At 40.4% G+C, this 20,245-nt stretch overlaps 1 protein-coding gene across 1 annotated transcript in view; it reads right to left on the bottom strand.

The window, feature by feature from the left end:
• Positions 1–894: 894 nt before the first annotated feature.
• LOC140348668 (protein O-mannosyl-transferase TMTC2-like) overlaps positions 895–20,245 on the bottom strand; it is a 91,092-nt gene continuing 71,741 nt past the window's right edge. The window contains exons 9-12 of the mRNA XM_072434686.1: positions 14,121–14,202; positions 12,685–12,799; positions 8,694–8,757; positions 895–2,649 (exon numbers count right to left, since the gene is read on the bottom strand). Of these exons, the coding sequence (XP_072290787.1) occupies positions 2,470–2,649; positions 8,694–8,757; positions 12,685–12,799; positions 14,121–14,202 (441 nt within the window). The 3' untranslated portion in view covers positions 895–2,469. The remainder of the gene's footprint in view (positions 2,650–8,693; positions 8,758–12,684; positions 12,800–14,120; positions 14,203–20,245) is intronic.

Raw genomic sequence — 20,245 nt, 5'->3', positions numbered from 1 at the left:
GTGTTTTTGGCTCTCATGTATGCAGTGTTCTAATGTTAAGAATAAAACCTGAAATGATTTACAAATGTTTTGCTCTGATTATAATGTATTTTACACTATAATCTATACATCTGCCACATATTTGTACCGTTAAGAGTGGATTTTCAGTTGCAAAAATGTGTTTTGAAATAGCGCTAGTCGGAAAAAAAAACCTATAGGCTATGGATTTGACATAGGGTTGACAGGAACAACTGTGGAAAACTGGCAGCTTTTAACAGAATGGTAAATATTTTCTATACGTAATATATCTTACAATGTCTCCAGAAAGTCTGACATGACTGACTTCTCACCATTCCCAGGAAAGTGGCAGCACCTGTGTTATGGAGAACACTTAAAACAATCTTTGCATATTTCTTCAGAGCAGGCACCATGTGGAGCTGAGAGCTGCAGTCAGAGCCTCTAAAGCCCCAAACAGAGCTCCACGGGCCAGTCTCAGGGACCAGACTCTGGACTGTCAGCAGGAAGAGCTGTGGAAACATCTGGAAAGGCCTCCACGTGTAGACAGTGCACTATTCTGCACATATGGGAGTCTTTACATGCCCTCTTTCTTTGTTGTAGCGGGATCAAAGTGGAGAAGAAGCATTTGGTTTTATTTTATGACATGCTTAAGCAAATTGCAGAAGTTCTGCTCTTCAGATTCATGTGTAAAACGTGTTCTGCTCCATGCAAGACCACCACAATATCTTAGGTTAGTTTAGGTTAAACTTTATTGTCCCCGAAAGGAAATTTGTCTTGGGCTCACAGTGCATCCTATGTTTACATTGAAACTGAAGCTTATTTTTATAGTATGTTCAAATTGTCAAAACATTTCACAATTTTTATACCCAAAACAGCTGCAGAATGAACAAAAAAAAAGAGTTTGCAAATGATGTTTATTGTTGAAAAAAGTTGGGCATTTCTAGCACAATGTTCAGGTATTACAAAACAGGAGGAAAAGGCCTACAAATATTCATAATTTATACAAATACAAACAACTTTAAAAAATAACTCTTTTTAATTTAGTAAACGCTTGAGATCCCTGAGCTGAGACAAGGAGTGAAACGTCATTTTTAACCCAAGCAATATTCAAATATAAGCACTTTTATGACAGAAGTGTGCACATTAAAGATGGCAGCTGATGGACATTTTAGTTACATTATAAAATACTGAGTAAAAGGACTTGTGACAAAAACAGTGTGATACCATCAGAACTGCAACATGTCATACTCAATGTATAACAACATTTGACCACAATTAAAGAGACCAATAATGAGCACAAATAGCAAACAGGATTCTCTCCTTCTTTACAAAAAACACAGTTCCAGCTGGTTCTGTCGCTTAGAAGACCCATTGACATAGCTTAATGACTAAAAAAACACAAGTATTATGGCTAGTCAAATCAGACAAATCGGACAATGACAGGAGCACAAATACTGCACAAACTCATGAATGGGAATGTGCTCAGTCATCAAAACACGTTCATTAAACAGAACATACACAAGCGCTTAAGACCAAGGCTCGTACCTCACGTACTTCAAGAAATCATGGTTTTATGTACATATTCTACAATATATTAAAGTCATTTATACAAAACATATTTTTCCCCCAAATAATTTATAAAACACGTCCCTCTGTAGTGGTATGTCTGTGCGATAGTGAAGAGAACAAGGATGTTGTGTTTGTATTTGGTTTGCGAATCCTTCATTTAGTGTTTATAAAATCAGCTTCAGTCATGAGACATGCAGCGCACGCGTTCTGTGTTTCGTCACCAAAAACTCCCCCTGTATTCAATTGCATTGCCATGGAAACCTGGCCTTTTCCCGTTGTGCTAAAAAGCAGCAGTAATGGGAAGAATCCAGCGCTCCACAAACTAATACGGATGATTCACACATTTCGCTGCACGGCGACGGCTTAAACTGCCTCGCCAAGTATAATCTACTTGGCCGACTCCAACCTTCCCGGAGCAATCAGAGGCTATTGATGCATTCAAATCGTTGGATAGTCAATTCCCTTTTCATTTTGGAAGCTACAATTTGACTGCTGATAAAATCCTTTGATAGAAAAAAGCATAATTTATGTTTGATGTGCTTTTCAATGGTCTTCACTTCTTCACACAACCTCATTTAACCGGACCAAGTCATTGTGAAAACCAGGCATTGTTTTTGCACTGACTGTAAAAAAAAAATCTCCTCATTTTTGACTAAATTAATTTGCAATAAAGCTGCAACTGTAAGTGCCCTAATCTATAAAAACATACTTCAGCCGACCACTTTCATCAGGGAGTCTAAATAGCTCAGGCGTGCCAAAGTTGTGCGGAGTACTCGTGGCCTGAGGTGCATTTAGAGCTCAGCAGTCGTCCACCTCTTTAGAAAACCCTCTCCTCCCGGACCGGGGGGACGGGGGTCGGTTCGTACTCAGATCTGGAGCAGACGTGGCGGGCGGGGGCTCCGCTCAGGGGCTGGCAGTCCTCAGGCCCTGCTTCTCCATGATGTTCCAGAGTTTGCGCAGGTTGGACTGAGTGATGGAGTCGTCTGGTTTGAGTTGAAGAGCTCTCAGATAGTTAGATTCCGCCTCCTGTAGTTTGCCGTTGAGGTGCAGGATGGCCCCCAGGTTCATCAGAGCGGCCGGGTACTGGAGGGGGGGACAGAATGGACGTTTCGGATGAGAAGGGAAACATGAAAAGCACAAATACATATATGTATTTTAGCCACTAGGACAGATTCAGAACAGCATTTTTAGACAGAGAAGTGAAGCATTGTGGACCGTCCTTGCACAGCCAATCAGGTTTTGTCCCAAAATTCTGCTTTTACAATGTACTTTCTGAGGTTAAACAACACGTTTATGAGAAAAACAATTGGGTACTTTAATATTTCCGCACAGTATCAACAAACTATTTAGAAAACACAAGACTCACACACCCGAAGTATGACAAAACTGTAGCCACCCAGGCAAGACCCAAACCTGGATTTTCTGTGTCGGGAGGGAAGGGCATTTGCTGTGGTAAGGTCTAGAAAGCCATTTTTTTGGTATAAATCGGTAAATGCCCTTTTAAACTAGACATCCTCATGAGAAGCCTGACACTCTGGCCCTTCTTGTTCCTCCTGGTTGCGGTGAGCCGTTCGGAGCAGTAACCGTCAGTGACCACACATGTCAGGGACAGACAGGAGCAGAGCTTTGAAGTGGCTCCACAGGCTCCATACTGTATATATCCCACTGCAGTGGCTGAAGATCTGTGTCGCTCTCAGGAGGAGCTGACGTGAGCAGAGCCAGGAACAACATCTGACTCACATTATGGCTGAAACTGGGCCTCTATTACTGTCACCAAACTAGTGCGGCTGAACTTCAGTGATCTTTGAAAATTAAGTGTTAAAATGAGCCCCATGTCGTTCCTTTAAAGGTTTGGGATAGAACTTGTTTAGGTTTTTGGAAATAAGAATTCAAATGATGATAAATTAAAGTCAAAGTAAATAAATGAGCTACAAAGGGACCAAAGCAATGTCATTTTTGTTTGTTCGTTTCAAGCCTTGGCAAATGCAGAGAGTCGTATTGGGATGTGATTTTTCCACTAACCCATTATGGCAAATGAATATGCAAATGACACATTCACAAGCAGATTATTAGTTGTGCTGAGCTGATTAAAATGTGTCCCACGTTCAAAACACACCGTCATTTCATCCCTTTCCTCTTTCAGCACTTACTAAAATGTGCAGGTGTGTCTGGCCTATCTATCCAACTCCAACTCTCAAACGTCATCAATAGTCATTTTCTGCAATTACAGTAATCCCCAAGTAAAACAAGCCGCTTCTCAAACGCCTGTGTTTCTATCAGACGTCACCCGAGAAGCCAGGGCTCTCTCCTGTAACGGGCCAGGACATTCTACCACTGTTTGACTCAGAAATTACCTGCTGTTTGACCTGCCATTTCAGGTCACACCACTAATAACACCAAAGAGGGCCATTTGGAAGTCAAGGAAGTGTTTATACATTTGCACACAAGTGAAAATGATAAGAGTCATATACCGTATTTTCCGCACAATAAGGCGCACTGTCAATTAATGGTCTATTTTCAATCATTTTTCATATATAAGTCGCACCGGACTATAAAGCCAAACAATACGTGTACCACACAAAATCGCTTCGAAGTCAGTAAGCACAACCAGAATTAATCCATATATAAGGAGCACTGGATTATAAGTTGTTTTTTGAGAAAATTAAAGGCTTTTAAGTGCGCTTTATAGTGCGAAAAACACTGTACAAACGCGTTATAGGGCTGACACACTCAATACAGTGCAGTATATAGAGGCTTTAATGTGGATTTGTTCTGTGCAAATCCTCAAACTTATGATCAGCGTATTATGTAACATTTCTGTAACAGTAATGGGTTCGAGAATCACACACACCAATGCGGTAAAACGTTAAAATGTTCGATGTATAATAATGGCTTGTTGTAAAACCTCAGCTATACACTCCGATCCAACCGCACTGTTGAGGCATCACGTTGTCAGACCACTTTTCACATTTGCTTGACGATTCAGATCATTCTCACTGCCCACTTTCCTACTCTTAAACAATTATCTTTAAGAAACCCCTCTTACTTTGCTGCCATATAATCATTTTTATCTCCTTTATGCGGCTTATCAGTGTTCTGGTCATGAGCGAAAGACTAAGAGATGATCTGTTAACAGTTAAAAGCAACGTTTTAAAAAGTAATGTAAAAGAGATGGATATGAGAAGAGCAACGGTGAAGAAACATCATGCAGCACATTCCAAAAACAAATACTGTTCAGGCTGAGCAAAATAATATGTCTGTTTGCCGTAACCCGACCGACCCGGTATGAAACTAGCCGACTGAAAAAAAAAAAAAAAAATCAGCATTTTGTTTAAAAAACGTCGACCGGTCTTTCCTAAACCGCCGTGTCATATAGTTTTATCACGTTGGTAAACCTGTCTTTCACCCCAAAGGACTAATAACGCATAGCGCAACACATGTGCATCTTCATATTCAGTCCTCCACATGCGTCTGTAACAAAACAAAACGCGCGTAGGTGTCGTTATATTGCTATTTACAAGTTAGTTTGCCTCTGTCGGAGCCACTGACATGTCCATAGTAATGTCACGCTCTATCACGGTGTGAAATTTGACTTACGCAATGCATTCTGGGATTGAAACGCGCCCAGCAGCGTCATCACAACAAACATGGCGGCGCCCGTGTCCCCCGCATGTTCCCCCCGCTCGCCTTTGCTACCAAAATAAAGGATAGCCTGACCCCTGGACTGTTGAAGCCTGACCCCTGGACTGTTGGAGCCTGACCCCTGGACTGTTGGAGCCTGACCCCTGGACTGTTGGAGCCTGACCCCTGGACTGTTGGAGCCTGACCCCTGGACTGTTGGAGCCTGACCCCTGGACTGTTGGAGCCTGACCCCTGGACTGTTGGAGCCTGACCCCTGGACTGTTGAAGCCTGACCCCTGGACTGTTGAAGCCTGACCCCTGGACTGTTGAAGCCTGACCCCTGGACTGTTGGAGCCTGACCCCTGGACTGTTGAAGCCTGACCCCTGGACTGTTGAAGCCTGACCCCTGGAGCCTGACCCCTGGAGCCTGACCCCTGGACTGTTGAAGCCTGACCCCTGGACTGTTGAAGCCTGACCCCTGGACTGTTGAAGCCTGACCCCTGGTGGTCACTCCGAGTCAAAAAATGGCAAAATTTGGATCTTTTTTTTGCCTTCAAAGTAAAAAAAAATAAGAATTTGCCTAACGTCCGAGCCACTTGAAAAATGTTACAGCAAATGTTACAGACAATTTATTTGGGGTAGCCTCAGTGTTCTTCTCATCTGGGTCTACTGTAGTCCTAATTTTAGTTTTTTTTATTCCAGTTCCACCACGTCTCTGCACATTTTCTTCTACCTTCTAAAAACGTTTTTGATTTATACTGTGGCATACTTTTTTTTACTACGCCCTACTATGTCCTGTACAAAAAAAACATTCCCTCGTCAAAGTCTTTGCTTTTTACTCATTTCCTGCTGCTCTGTTACCTTTCAACCTCCGAAGCCTTTCCCCTAAACTGGCATGAAGGCAAAGAGGTCGGAGCAGATGTGGAGCGGATTAGGCCACACCGTAAAGAAAAGGCGCGCCGTAAAACATTTAAAATGGTACAGCTTTCGTGTATTTGTCAGACATTTTGAAAAGAAATACATGAACCGTTTGAACAAAAAAGTAATGGTACAGCTCTACGGGCGTTTGAACCTGGTCGATTGTGTCCCTCTTTCAACATAAGCGTCCATATGAGTTCAATATAAAATGTCTCGCTGAGTGAAGCGTTCGAAAAGTAGTGAAGCATGACGTGGAAAACGCAGACGGACAGAGAACACAGCTACAGTCAAGTCCCATTGTGCAGAACAGAGGAGAACGCTCTGAAGATGGATGAACGTTTAAGACAAGACTTTGGTGCATCGGCTGTGAGCGATACAACTCACAGGAGGAGTCCAAGTCCCACTGACCAAAAGGCAACTGTGGTCAATGTTTGGGTTTGGATGTCTAATGTTTATACGGTTGTGGAGGCCAAGAAACAGTCACATTACACCCATCTGGGGACGGCAATGAAACCATGAGAGAAACAAACGTCAAAAGAGTTTTTCGGGAAAGAAGAAGGACACTAAACTTTAGCTGTCTCAACATGTTTACAAGAGACAAAGGGGCAAGGGTTGGATCATTGTACAACTTTGGAAACCACATACATCCGACTGTTTAGTTTAGTGTCTAGAAATAGTCTTGGGCTAACTATGTTTGCATGTTGTCGAAAAAAATAAATGTCTAAATGTGAATGCAATAAAACAAATCCGTATAAATACATGTTTTTGTCGATTTTACAATTGAAAGAAACAGATTAAGCAGTACTGACTATTCCTTTTTGAGCAATTGTTATGCAAATAAGAAGCAAAATGATATATTGAATTTCTTTGCACGTGTTAGCTCAGTAAGCGTTGTATTATATATCATATTATGCTCATTTAATTTTGTTTATATGATCTGGATTAAGTTTGGGGCATATATATGATATTTGGGCTTAAAGAGAGGAAAAAGTCACTCCACCGAACTGAATTTGACGTTAAATCTCAACAATATATATCATCAGATTAAAGTTCAGTTGGTCGACCCTTAAAAAAACAAAGTGAGCGACCACCTGAATAATCACCTGCCAAACACGAAGCCCCTGGAGCCGTCACTTAGAGCAGTCGTGTGTGGACAGAGACACGTTCATTTTCAGAATGTCAGCGACTCGGACCAGGGGGTTATTACCATTATTCTTTCCAATCTGCCCACTCCGCCTGAGCTTTGAAGTCAGTGATTGATGCTGCACAAACACATCTCAGAGTTTAGAGTCCAAACTAGCACTCATTTCACTGCCCGCTTCCACAAAGAGCTCCATTCAGGCCAGTAATAAGAAGGGATTACTGCAGAGCCCAGGCCCCGTGATTGCACTTGCGATAGTTATGATTTATTAGGGCAAAAACCTATGTCTCAGTGAGTTTTGTTGTTACTTCTACATCAGACAATAGGTAAGATGGATGATGTAATTGCCTCAACATGTTTTGACAGAAACTTCCGCCGTCAGAAGTGTCACATGACGGCTGGTGTGATGTGCTCCGCTATTGACAAAGGCGCACGTCTCCATCGAAAAATGTTAAGGTAATTACACAATCTCTCCTACCTCTTGTCTGATATAGAAGTAACAACAAAAGGATTTGAAAATACATAATAATCCATCATATTTCAGTTGTCAGATTCTTCAATACAGACTTGCTGGTACCTGTGGACACCATGACAATGTGTTGAATAATTACGACTGAAGTTAGAGCCTATTTAGCAAACATGACAAATGCCCTTTGTTTTGCTTTCTATTTTACCCATGAGCACATTAAAGTATTGAGATTAATTTTATCATTTGCGGTGCACAATTTATCTTTTTTTGGTGGAGGGTCCGTCAAATTAAAAGGAAATGTAATTGCTTTGCCAGGAATGTTCAACAGAATGACCTTATTCTTAGCTGCATCCTTTGAACACTGTGTACAAATACCTTGAAAGCTAAAAGCATCCTGGAACAACAGCTGACACCTTCAGGGCCGTCGTTGAAATAGTTTTTTCAAACTCGTTCGTGCCCTTTGTAATTAACCTGTTGAATTGGGATGGCAGGGTTTTTTATGTTTACCGTAAACTGTTGTGTACTGTCGGATTCAACTTAATGAGTTCCTCTTTTTAAACTGTGTAAAGGACACACTGAATGTATGTTTATGTATGTGTGCAAACTGCTCTAGACGCATGATTTTCAAGGTAAAAAAACTGGTGGGGGGCAAGAGAGTTTAGTCTTAGTGAATAAATTGTGCTTTGACCTAAAATAAATAAACAGTGAAAGCACAAATGTTGACTCTGATCATTTCTGATTGATTAAACTCTAGAGGTCACTGTACTACAACACAAATCTGCATTTTAACAACATGAATGTAAGCTGTATTAAATATGATTAGTTTTGTGATGTTATCCAAGCCTCATCAATAACATCACAATGGAGAAAGTATTGTAGCTGTCGGACCAGAGAAGTTACAGGGGGCACTATTTTTCTATATCTTCTGAACATTAATATTTGCCTGTTTGAACAAATGTACAGTGGGATATGACTTACATCTGGTCTAAGGCCTGCTGCTTGTCCGTAGTACTTCTCAGCTGCTTCATTGAGACTGGCTTGTCTGTGAAGAAAACACACAGAAGGAGGTCGTCATTCATCTTTACTGCCGCTGGCTTCAGGCCTTGGACTCGGTTCACCAGTGCTCAGGGGTCAGTGGGGAGAAAAACGCCAGGAAATGGAATAAAAAGAATGAGCAGATACAAAAATAAATGATGATTCCAACAGTTTTCCATGTGTGATTGGTTCTTTTATTCTTGGCAAAATATGAGCTGAATCAAACTGAAAGTAATACACATTTTTCAGGCGGTTCTAACATTTGAAAGCACCACTTATATACTATATATATACTATTATATATACTACTACTTAATATATAAGAGTAACAAAGAAAACACTAGTGCCGGTTTTATGCAGCTAAAATCTGGAACAGTCTTCCTGAAGATGTGAGACAGACTTCTACACTGACAATGTTCAAATCTAAGATAAAAACAGTTTTGTTTAGCTGTGCATATGACTGAAAGGATTTTTCTTTGCACTCTTCTCTTTTATGTCTTAAATCATTTACACGTTACCCTTTTTATTTTTTATTTTATTTATTATTTATTTTTGACATTTTAAACACTAAAGATGTATCTGGGACTATTTTGAGGTAATACCCTACACCTTTAAATAAAAAATAGCACATTTTAAATGTATTCAAATTAAAAGGTTAAAAGGTTTATTTTTTATTTTGTTAATTTTATTGTATTTCTGTTTCTGTAATTTCTTTGTGATTTGAATGCATTTTTCCTGCTGTGTGAAGCACTTTGAATTGCCTTGTGTATGAAATGTGCGCTACAAATAAACTTGCCTTGCCTAGTAACACATGATTAAGCGTAAGAAATAAAATAAAAAGAAACATATTGATTCTTGTTTCAGAATTAAAACACCCATAGAAAGTAATAAATAAGATTTATTGGATCTGTATTTTGTCAAGCTGTTAAACAATGAACCCAGCTGATATTTCTGTTGTCTTGGATAAACAGAGCAGGGCCTTCCCTGTGCCACATGCTTTGTTTTCAGCAGATGGTGAATCAGCACGACTCAAAGCAGCACCTGTCACATACCAGTGTTTTCACCTCTAATACCACTGCTCTGCCACTGTCTGCCTCATATTAACACTGAATTCACAATGTCTTTACAGTCCTCATCTGCAGGGCTCTGACCACTGCAGGGCCACTCATTGCAAACAGTTTAAGTCTGAGAAAGTCAAGGACACAGAGAGCAGGGGCTGGTGGAGCCTCAGGATGGACTGATCAAAGCAAGTGCGGCTCTTTCATTTGGGCCGTCCGCCTCTTTAGGGATCATCCACATGCTCAGGATGGAAGGACCTGCTTATGCAAGTGTCAGTGCAGCATGAAGCTCTGTTTTATGCAATGAGTTGGATATCACTATATGACATCGGACACAAATGCACATGACTGAAGAGATGTCCATCGACAGAAATAACACAAGGCTGTTTGCATGTAAAATATTGTCCAAATGCTTTGGACCAGTTTAGTTTAGAAGTCAAATTGGTTTGTAAACTTTGTAATTTTGACTACAGTGTTGATGAAAGTGAATTTACGTGTGTATTTCTGAACTGCACCAGGCTTTGTGAAATATTTAACATTTAACTGGTTCTACTGATTGAGGAGTCAATTCTGTTTAAAAAAAATAAGTAGATTGACAGAGATTAGATTATGATGTGTATCAGCTCTCAAAGCTAGAATTTATGTTTTGGGTCAAACCACTTTAAATTCCAGCGTCGATCCAAACACTGGTTTGTAGCTGAATTTGTCCAGACATTATAAATGTGGCCTCTCGTCCAGCCACAAACACAGACTTGTTTGCCAACAAAAGTATTTACAGAGCTCCGGCTTCAGGGCAAGAATGCATGAGCCGATCTAATCGGATAATATCATTATCACATTTAACAACACATTATCTGAGGAACACATTATCTGTCCACACTTATTATTGAGACCAGTCTGGACCAGACGATACAGAAGTGACTGAGGAGTGAGGGATGAATGACTCCCAAACTTTTCGTGAGAAAAAAACGGACATTAAAAAAGCTTCCAGATTTTTGAACTTTATTATGCAAAGAGATACAACTTTTCTCCCAAGGGCAGCGGGTCATTTATTCTCTAAAATAAAAGGCATGGGACATAGTCATAGGAAGAAGAGCGGAAAAAAGGGGCATTAAAATTCACTGAAGGTTTCTAATATGGATTTGTAGAATGAAGTAATTTAACTATACAACAAGGAAAACATAAATAAATAAGAAAAATATGGCTAAACATAATACAATAAAATGCCTTAATTTTATGTTGTGGGGATTTCTTTATCTACAATGTACGATGCATTTTGAAAATAAATGTATTTTGTCGAGTTTATTTACATTTCTTCAAGATTTGATGATGACATGATGGACATCAGAGCCAATTAACTGAAGTACATTTTACCATATCAACTATTTTCATTTAAGCAGCAGATGCGTGGTCCATCTGTGTCCAGCCTACAATCACATTTTGAAGCTTTTCCACGGTGCCACGCCCACAGCCTGAGGGACTCCTCCTGATGCTACCAGCTCATGATATCACCCACAATCAATTCAAAGCAAATTACACATTAAACAACCACTGAAGAAACAAAATCGTCATGCCACTTACGCAGACTAATGCCTCGAATATGTGCCTCTATAAAACATGTGGCTCCAATAGAAACATTTATGACTATGTAATGTATTTTAACTATTGCTTCCTCAAGTATAAATCCCCGGCACAAGTCATATTTACAAGCCTTGAACTTGGCACACTGTCTGCTCCTGCTTCATCCCTGTCCACTTCAACCAACTATGGAAATATAAATAAATTGTACTTGGTTTGGTGAAAATGCAAGGACCCTGGAGCGTAATAATAGACATTTGCACATCTAAGTGGCCGTATTCTCTGTGTAGAATCAGGTTTGTAAGAGCCTTTCCACTGCTGCGTCCAAAGCAAACACATAAAGATCATGAGCCATGGAGGAGTGGAGCGAGCGGACCCCATGTCGGGAGACAGAGGGTTCACACCACATGCTGCTCCAGGCTCGGCCCGACTGTGAGGGTCTAAGTCTGAAGAGAGGCTGAAGATAGACACAACTGTGGGGGGTAAACAAGCTCTGATGGCTCCTTTTATGATCAGAGAAGGGTAATAATATCTGATATAAAAGTGCTTCCTCCTTAGTATTTCATCAAATCAAGTCATTTTGGTTTAGGATTTTCACATTTTCCAAACATTCAAACTAAAGAGCTTGTTTTCAGTTTATTTGCTGTGTTATTTGAAGAAGCTTTGTCTAGTTTGTTTGATAAAAAATATCTCCATAATTTACATACATTTTGTACTGCAGCTTTCAGGTAGATTAAAATAAGGAACATGGCAAGGATACATTCAATACATGTTTGAAGGTTGGGTAAGTGCTCTGCTGGTTTAAAAGAGGTGTGCTACACTGACAGTGGCTAAACCTGCATGTTGAAGACAAAAAACCTATAACAACCTGTAAAAAAGGGACAGGAGATTGAAATTTGCTTCTGCTTGGGTGTCAATTCTGCATGTTTATTGATATATGTACGTACATGTGTTTATATAATAATGTGCATTGTTCATTTCAAGAAGTTTTGACAGAGTGTCACTGTCTTCAGATGATACACTTCCACAGTCATTGTAATGTCATCTCACAGCTCAGATGTGTTTGAGGACACAGAGCTAAGACAGTCATGGCTCTGGAGCTGGCACTGCTGTGAGAGGAGAGATTACTCTAAATCATGAGGCTGAGGACTGGTGTAAGCCTGGGATAAAGCTGCAGACTGGAGACCTCCCTCTCTCCTCAGCTCTGGAAACTACTGAGGCCCACCCATCTCCTCCACACACTGTAAATTACCGATGTCCGCGCATGGAACTCATCAGGAGCCCAGTGAAGGCCTCACCTGAGCATATGGGCCGCGCTGAAGACCACATCAAACTCGCCACTGTCGAGCTGCGCTGCTTTCTTGGCCATCTCTGCTGCCTCCAGCACTCGAGACTCCTCCAACAAAAACTGCCCTGGAAATACAGGGAAAACATCAGGGAAAACCTGTGTGAGTTAAAGGCCTGACGAAAAACAGACTTACACAGACACTGATTATATAGAGTTTAGGACATGGCAGACTTTCCACAAAGAAAAAGCACATGAAAGGTGGGACTCTTTTTTTATTTAAGACACTTCCCACATTTTCGTTGGCCAAGGCTCAATTAAATTTACTTTATCCCTAAACCTTTACAGTAGACGCTAAACATTCCACCTCTTTTTGGCCCATCTCTCGGACCAATTTGTTCACATTAACCAACCACAGCAGACCTGTTATTGCAATATAAAGTATCTCTCACAGGAAATGTGTGTCTTATTAGGACCATGGCTGCAGTTCAACCACGCCTGGAGGACAAGAAGTGGCTTAGAAAAAACTTAAAGAGGAATTATTGTGGTGTTGCCTTTGGGCAGCCTCACTATTGACCCACATGAGATAATATTCAAGTCAAACCAAAACCTTGACTAAAAGCCTGAGGTGAAACCAATTTAAATTTAAAGTCAAGATCTTGTTGGATTTGCCTTTACAAATGAAACTGCAAATTGAACGCTTAAGTAAAAATCTGCTTGAACAATATGGATAACCAAAGGCCTTCTTGCCTTTGAATATCAGTGGTCCTCATCTGAGCTCTAGATGGTATTTTACCTTTAACACGGTGTCAAGTAAGACGTATAACCGTGTTTCCAACAGCTGAGACGAGCCACTGACCTATTGATCGGCTAAATGTCATTGTGTTAGAGGCCGACACATCACTGCAGAACAAAAGGTGTTGTAGTGACAGTGATGGAAGGTAGAGAGTTTGGAAAAGAAAAAGAAAAAAACACATCCTGATTATCTTATCGGCTTTTGCATTAATAATACTCCTGTTTCAGTGTTGCTGAACCTTCAGGGAATGAATGAAAGAGGAATAATGTAAAAGCTCCAACTGTCTCGTTTTAATGTGTTAAACCAATTAAAAGTGAATCTACCAAGACACAATGATATGTGGGTTTGAAGGAAATGGAAAGGCGGTTCAGATATCTTCAAAGTTAAGTTCAGACACACCCAGTGTGAGAACGTTTAGTGAAATACATGGACTGTTTGCAAAGAAGTTAAATAACTTTTCTGGATGTCTATACAAACTAAAATGCAAAACAAACCTTTGGGTAAAGTAAAAGCATTCCATTGACAGTGACACAAATGTCTAATCAAAATGTCTTTGAAATCCAGTAACATATGACCACAAAACATCTTATTATGTATGTTGTTATGCTGACATCTGATTATGTAGTTATGTAAAATGTAAAAGGTACAATTACCGTAATGCATGTAGCAGTTGCCCTTTGTAGGGTCCAGCTGAATGGCCTTGAGGAAGTAGCGCTCGGCTTCTGATTTCTGCCCCTGAGAGAGAGACACATTACACGGTGCCATTGATATTTCAACCAGTCATTACAAATACACCACATCCAGAATACCTCAGAGTTTACCTTGTGTCGCTGTCCAAACCACACGCCTCCTCTACACAATAAATCCTCATAAAGAGACAGCAAACACGTGTCCTGTTCTGTTATTCTCTCAGACTGTCAGAGTGAACGCTGTGTCTTCAGCTCATTCATTACACACTTTTATCTGTGCAAAAACCCGGGAGCAGAACCACAGAAGAATGCTTGTGTGTGTGTGTGTGTGTGTGTGTGTGTGACAAGGCCGAGAGGAGTGAAAGAGGAGGGGACAGAAGGAGGTGAGCAAAAGATAAATATGAAATAAATGAATTAACATAGTGAGGAATTAGACACTCTACAAAACTATATCATTCTGTCGACTTCTTTTCATGATCTAAAAGAGTGAAATGTCCCTTCAAAATAAAAGAGGAAGAGGAAGTGGAGGCATTCATTGCGCCTCTGCTGGCCAATTGTGAAAATACACAATATCTGCAATGCATTTATTTCATGGCGTCTCCAGGAGATTATAAACCATGAGTTTCAAAAAAGAATCAGACAATGTTGAGTTTTTCACACAATGGGTAGGGGGCGCTATAGAGTAAATTTGTTACATGGGTATTTATTTCCAATCACACCATAAAAACGCATTAATGAGTGAAATAGATAATGAAAAGAAGTCGACATAGGGACAAAATTATATAAAATGTGCATAAGACTTCATTTTCAGACCAAACATAAAACTGCTGAAGCACAGTTCCCCTCTAAAGCGTTTTAATTGTTCTGCCACTTTTAACAGATCATTATCTTATTGACTAAAAATATAAATCTCGTCTCGCTTCTTCTACAGTAACATGCCTAAATAACTAGATAATGCAACGCTGAAGTTAGAAATGGCTCAGGAGTGAAGTCCCAGATGGCCTTTTGACTGTCACACTTGACCAATCACAGCGCACACAGCACACAGCAGCTGGCCAATGAGAGCGACAGCTGGGACTGGCGCCATATGCCGTCTGATCATCAATTAACAACGTGCATTCATCAAGAACTGTAACAATGCTTCAAGTCAGAACAAAAGCTCATGAGGAATAAAGCGTTGGCAAGAAAAGTTCAATTGAAATGGCACGAGCTTGTGATAATAATGACTCTAACGATAATGACATTAGAGGAACTGGTTTACATCCAAATCAGTGAGTTTCACACACTTATTAAAGGATTTATGCAAAGTGAGGGATCTGACAAATCAATGTATGTCCTTCATTTGCAATGCAGACAGCCAAAGTTAATATACAATATGTTTTAATACAAAATAAGTACATGTTAAATGTTCAATATCACTCATTAAATCAAAGTGTGTATTTAATCCAGTGCAAAAAGAGGTTTAGAGTAGATTTATGGACCACCTGGATTGGGGCTCATTTATAAAACTATGTGGAATCCTTACTAAAAGTGCACATAAGGACAAAACACAAACTTCCCCAAACTTGTCATCTTTTTCTCCTGATCCAGAGATTTCAGCCGGATTAAGACGTCTTTTCATAGGTCACAAACTGAATATTCTTAATGGCACACATGCTTTAGAACTGCGATCTGCGCCGCTCCAAGCCCAAGATCACACGACACACTCCGATGACTGATAATGGAGCATGATTACACCGAGTATTGTGTACGTCAAATAATACGCTGTTTTTCATTCCCTATTTGAAAAGAGGGGAACGTCGGCTAATCCCTGGTGTGGCACTTTGTTGCATTATATTTTACGGGCCCTCATTATGGAAACAGTTACCGGCTGGCCCTGTTCCTCGGAGCCAGGTGGGCGTCTGAGTGAAATATAGAAGGAACAAAACCATGCAGGTGTTATCTTCACCGCCACAGAAGACAGGAGGAGGTTTGCTGCCACACATTTACAACAACAACAACTGTGAGTCACCATAGATATGAAATTAGAAATGTGTATATATATATCTGACAGTTAAATGTACATGCCTGGTGTGAGGTCATATCAGGTAAACCTACAATGTAAATGGAATAGCTCAGAATTTGGTAAATGCTTTAGTTTTTTCTGTCAAAAGTAATGAATCACTAACTTTAGACCAAATGTGGCAGTTTAAAGCTAGTGATGTTCATCTCCAAAGTAAAGACATGTAAATTAGCTTTGTTTCTATAATCCGACATATTTATATTTGTTCAATACAGATGTTCAAACATGTCCTTGTTGAATAAATACATACAAATCAAATCAAACAATATTCTTCCAGGCAAATCTCTTTATTATCTGCTTTCATAATTGGATTTTTAAGTTTGGTCATTGATGTTTCCCTCGTACTTCCTGATAAAAGCATACAAAGAGCAGATGCGGGTTTGAGCACATAAAAGCCAGTGGATTATGAGGCCTGTGTTCTATTAGCAAGTGGAGGAAATGACTCTTACAATCTCCCCAGCATCTTGTATCCGTCCCTGTGTTCGTACACATGCTTTTTAACACGTCCTGCCCCGAGGGTATTTACAGAAGAGGGAAGAGGCTCAGTTCAGCTCAGGGTGATGCCTTTCAAAAAGCTCTGGATCTGTCCTTTCAAATCATCATTACAAGCAGTGCAATAGTATATAATAAAAAGCAAAAGTGTGAAAATTGCCTGTTAAACCTGTTGGTGTTTAGAAAAATGTGTTGTTGTTTTTTTTATCCAAATGGAATCCTTTTTACACAGAAGCCACTGAACTGTCAGTCATCATCAAACCTCGGCAGCTTTGAACCAGACATTGCTGGAAAAATCAATAACTCTTTCTTCGACAAATGCCTTTCTCAACACACAACACACACACAACACACACACACAGACACACACAGAGACACACACAGAGACACACACAAACATACACACACAAACATACACACAGAGACAGACACACACACAAACACACACACACAAACAAACAAACAGACACTCACTCGCACACGCACACGCAAACACACACACACACACACACACAACACACACACACAGACACACACAGAGACACACACAGAGACACACACAAACATACACACAGAGACAGACACACACACAAACACACACACACAAACAAACAGACACTCACTCGCACACGCACACGCAAACACACACACACACACACACACACACACACACACACACACACACAGAGACAGAGACACACTCACAAACACAGACACTCACTCACACACGCAAACACACACACAAACACACACACACACACGCACACAGACGCGCACACGCAAACACACAGACGCACACACACACGCACACACACACACACACCTGCTATTGCCTCAACTTCTCACTGGTTCCACACAAGGCAGGGCCAGTTTATTTGTAGAGCACAATTTGTACACAAAGTCAGTCAAAATGTTTTATACAACAAGGAAAGATGCATTAAAATCACAAAACAAACAAATATAAACAGAAATAATCATACATAATTTGCTTTGAAACAGAGGATATCCTTAAGCAAGCAACGCTACCAGGCCAAGTCCTTGGGGGGAGTGAAGCCCACCCTCAGTAAGAATGCATGTTTTTCTCTGTTTGGTGGGACAGTCCCTCATTATTTATCATAGTTTTACTTCAGTCAAGTGGCAATTTCTGAATAAAAGCAATAGGAAGTAGAGCTGCGATTTAACACTTCTGTGATGTCCACACTGACACTCCATTGAAATCAGGATTTATTATCCTATAACTATTGTGTAAATGATTTGGATTTTGGCCCTCGTTTACAATAATGGTTGCTAGGTAACAGTTAGAGAATGCATCATCTAACCTCTTATGCACTTTAAGTTGAAAGTCATACTGGTTTATATTTCAGTCAATGTAATAAATACGTTTTTCATGTAGACATTAAGCAGGCTTTGGTTATGACATTCTGACTCAATATGACTTTAATCTCCCACAACACAAAATATAATGTGGTGGGCTGCATGCCATATTTTTCTGCAAACCCATTTAAAACAATCTACTTTCCTGAACACTCCATCCTGTTTAAATATGGACATTATTAATATGATATGTCCACCCAACATCTGACCTGCACTCCCACCTCCCCTGTGTAATGTGTTTATTTCTTTTGCACACTGTCCTTTATAGCTATAACTTCCATTAATCCGGAAAGGCCTATCCAAGGACAATCTGAGGAGGATGACCGTCTGACCTAAACTTGTGACCACAGTGGAGACTCTGGGTCCGTGAAACTATATTTACCCTGGAGACTGTGACTTTGCTTGTTCTAGGACATGTCACTGACCCTTGTGATCGTATCTGTAATGAGCGGGAAAATAAAGAACAACACAGCTCTTGTATTTCTATAGTGCGGTCAGTAAAAAGTTGCAGAAGCCTTTTTTATTTTACCCCGCTCCACTATATTGATCAAGTCTCTACGCGTTTGTGGCCTGTGATCAGCTAAGAAGTGATGAAAAGCCAGCCTGATGAAAGACTGAAGGACTGGACAGAGCAATGTGTCGAAATGAGAAATGGTTCAGAGACAGATCAGAGACAGATAAGGCCTGTACAGCATGACTAATGCAGGACCAGCCCGGGAGAGATGCTCATATGAACGTGAACTATGCTGGAAATGTTACATGCTCATATGGGAAAAATTGATATTCTGTGAAGAGGACAAACAGCGCGGCGTGAGATCAATTCCAGTCCATATGTTCCCCCTTAATCCGTGCCAGATGAGTTTCATGCATAAATAAATGTCTGCTTTTATACACAATGCACAGATTTAAGTGCAAAAGTCACGCTTTCAATGCTTTGATAATGCTCCAGAGGCAAGGCAAGGCAAGGCAAGTTTATTTGTAGAGCACATTTCATACACAAGGCAATTCAAAGTGCTTCACAGCAGGAAAAATGCATTCAAATCACAAAGAAATTACAGAAACAGAAATACAATAAAATTAACTAAATTAAAAATTATCAATCCAACTGATTTTCTAAACTAATAAAATCACAAACAAAAGAGAAGAGTGCAAAGAAAAAATCCTTTCAGTCATATGCGCAGCTAAACAAAACTGTTTTTAGCTTAGATTTGAACATTGTCAGAGTAGAAGCCTGTCTCACATCTTCAGGAAGACTGTTCCAGATTTTAGCTGCATAAAACTGAAACGCAGATTCCCCATGTTTTGTCCTGACTCTGGGCACCAGCAAGAGGCCGGTCCCTGAGGTCCTCAGAGTCCGAGATGGTTCATATGGCACTAACATATCCAAGATGTACTTTGGTGCTAGGCCATGGAGAGACTTGTACACAAGCAGAGCTGCTTTAAAGTCTATTCTCTGAGCCACAGGGAGCCAGTGCAGAGACCTGAGAACAGGACTAATGTGATCATACTTCCTGGTTCTAGTCAGGACCCGAGCAGCAGCGTTCTGGATGTACTGCAGCTGTTTTACAGCTCGTTTGGAGAGACCAGTGAGCAGGCCGTTACAGTAGTCTAATCTACTGGAGACAAACGCATGGATAAGTCTCTCTAAATCTGGTTTTGACACTATATTTTTGATTTTGGCAATGTTTTTTAGATGGTAAAAAGCTGCTGATGTTATTGATTTGACGTGGCTATTAAAGTTCAAGTCTGAGTCCATTATTACCCCCAGATTTCTAATTTGGTTTGTAGGTTTTAGAGCGAGACTCTGGAGGTGACCGCTAACACTTTCTCTTTGTTTCTGTGGGCCAAAAACGATTATTTCAGTCTTGTCTGAGTTCAGCTGGAGAAAGTTGTTTTGCATCCACAAACTGATCTGTTGGATGCAGTGACAGAGTGAATCTACTGGTCCATAGTCACCTGCCGATAGTGAAACATAGATCTGAGTGTCGTCTGCATAATTGTGATAGGACACATTTTCACTGCGTATCAACTGACCCAACGGCAGCATGTAGAGGTTGAACAGAAGGGGACCCAGGACTGACCCTTGGGGCACTCCACAGGTCAGGGTCATGTGGTCTGAGACACAGCTACCAATTTCAACAAAGTACTTCCTGTCTTCCAG

Source organism: Eucyclogobius newberryi, unplaced genomic scaffold (assembly GCF_026437365.1).
Source record: "Eucyclogobius newberryi isolate DKJ021-1_F unplaced genomic scaffold, fEucNew1.0.hap1 SCAF_7, whole genome shotgun sequence".
Classification (NCBI taxonomy): Eukaryota; Metazoa; Chordata; class Actinopteri; order Gobiiformes; family Gobiidae; genus Eucyclogobius; species Eucyclogobius newberryi.
This window is presented reverse-complemented; position numbering and strand designations above follow the sequence as displayed.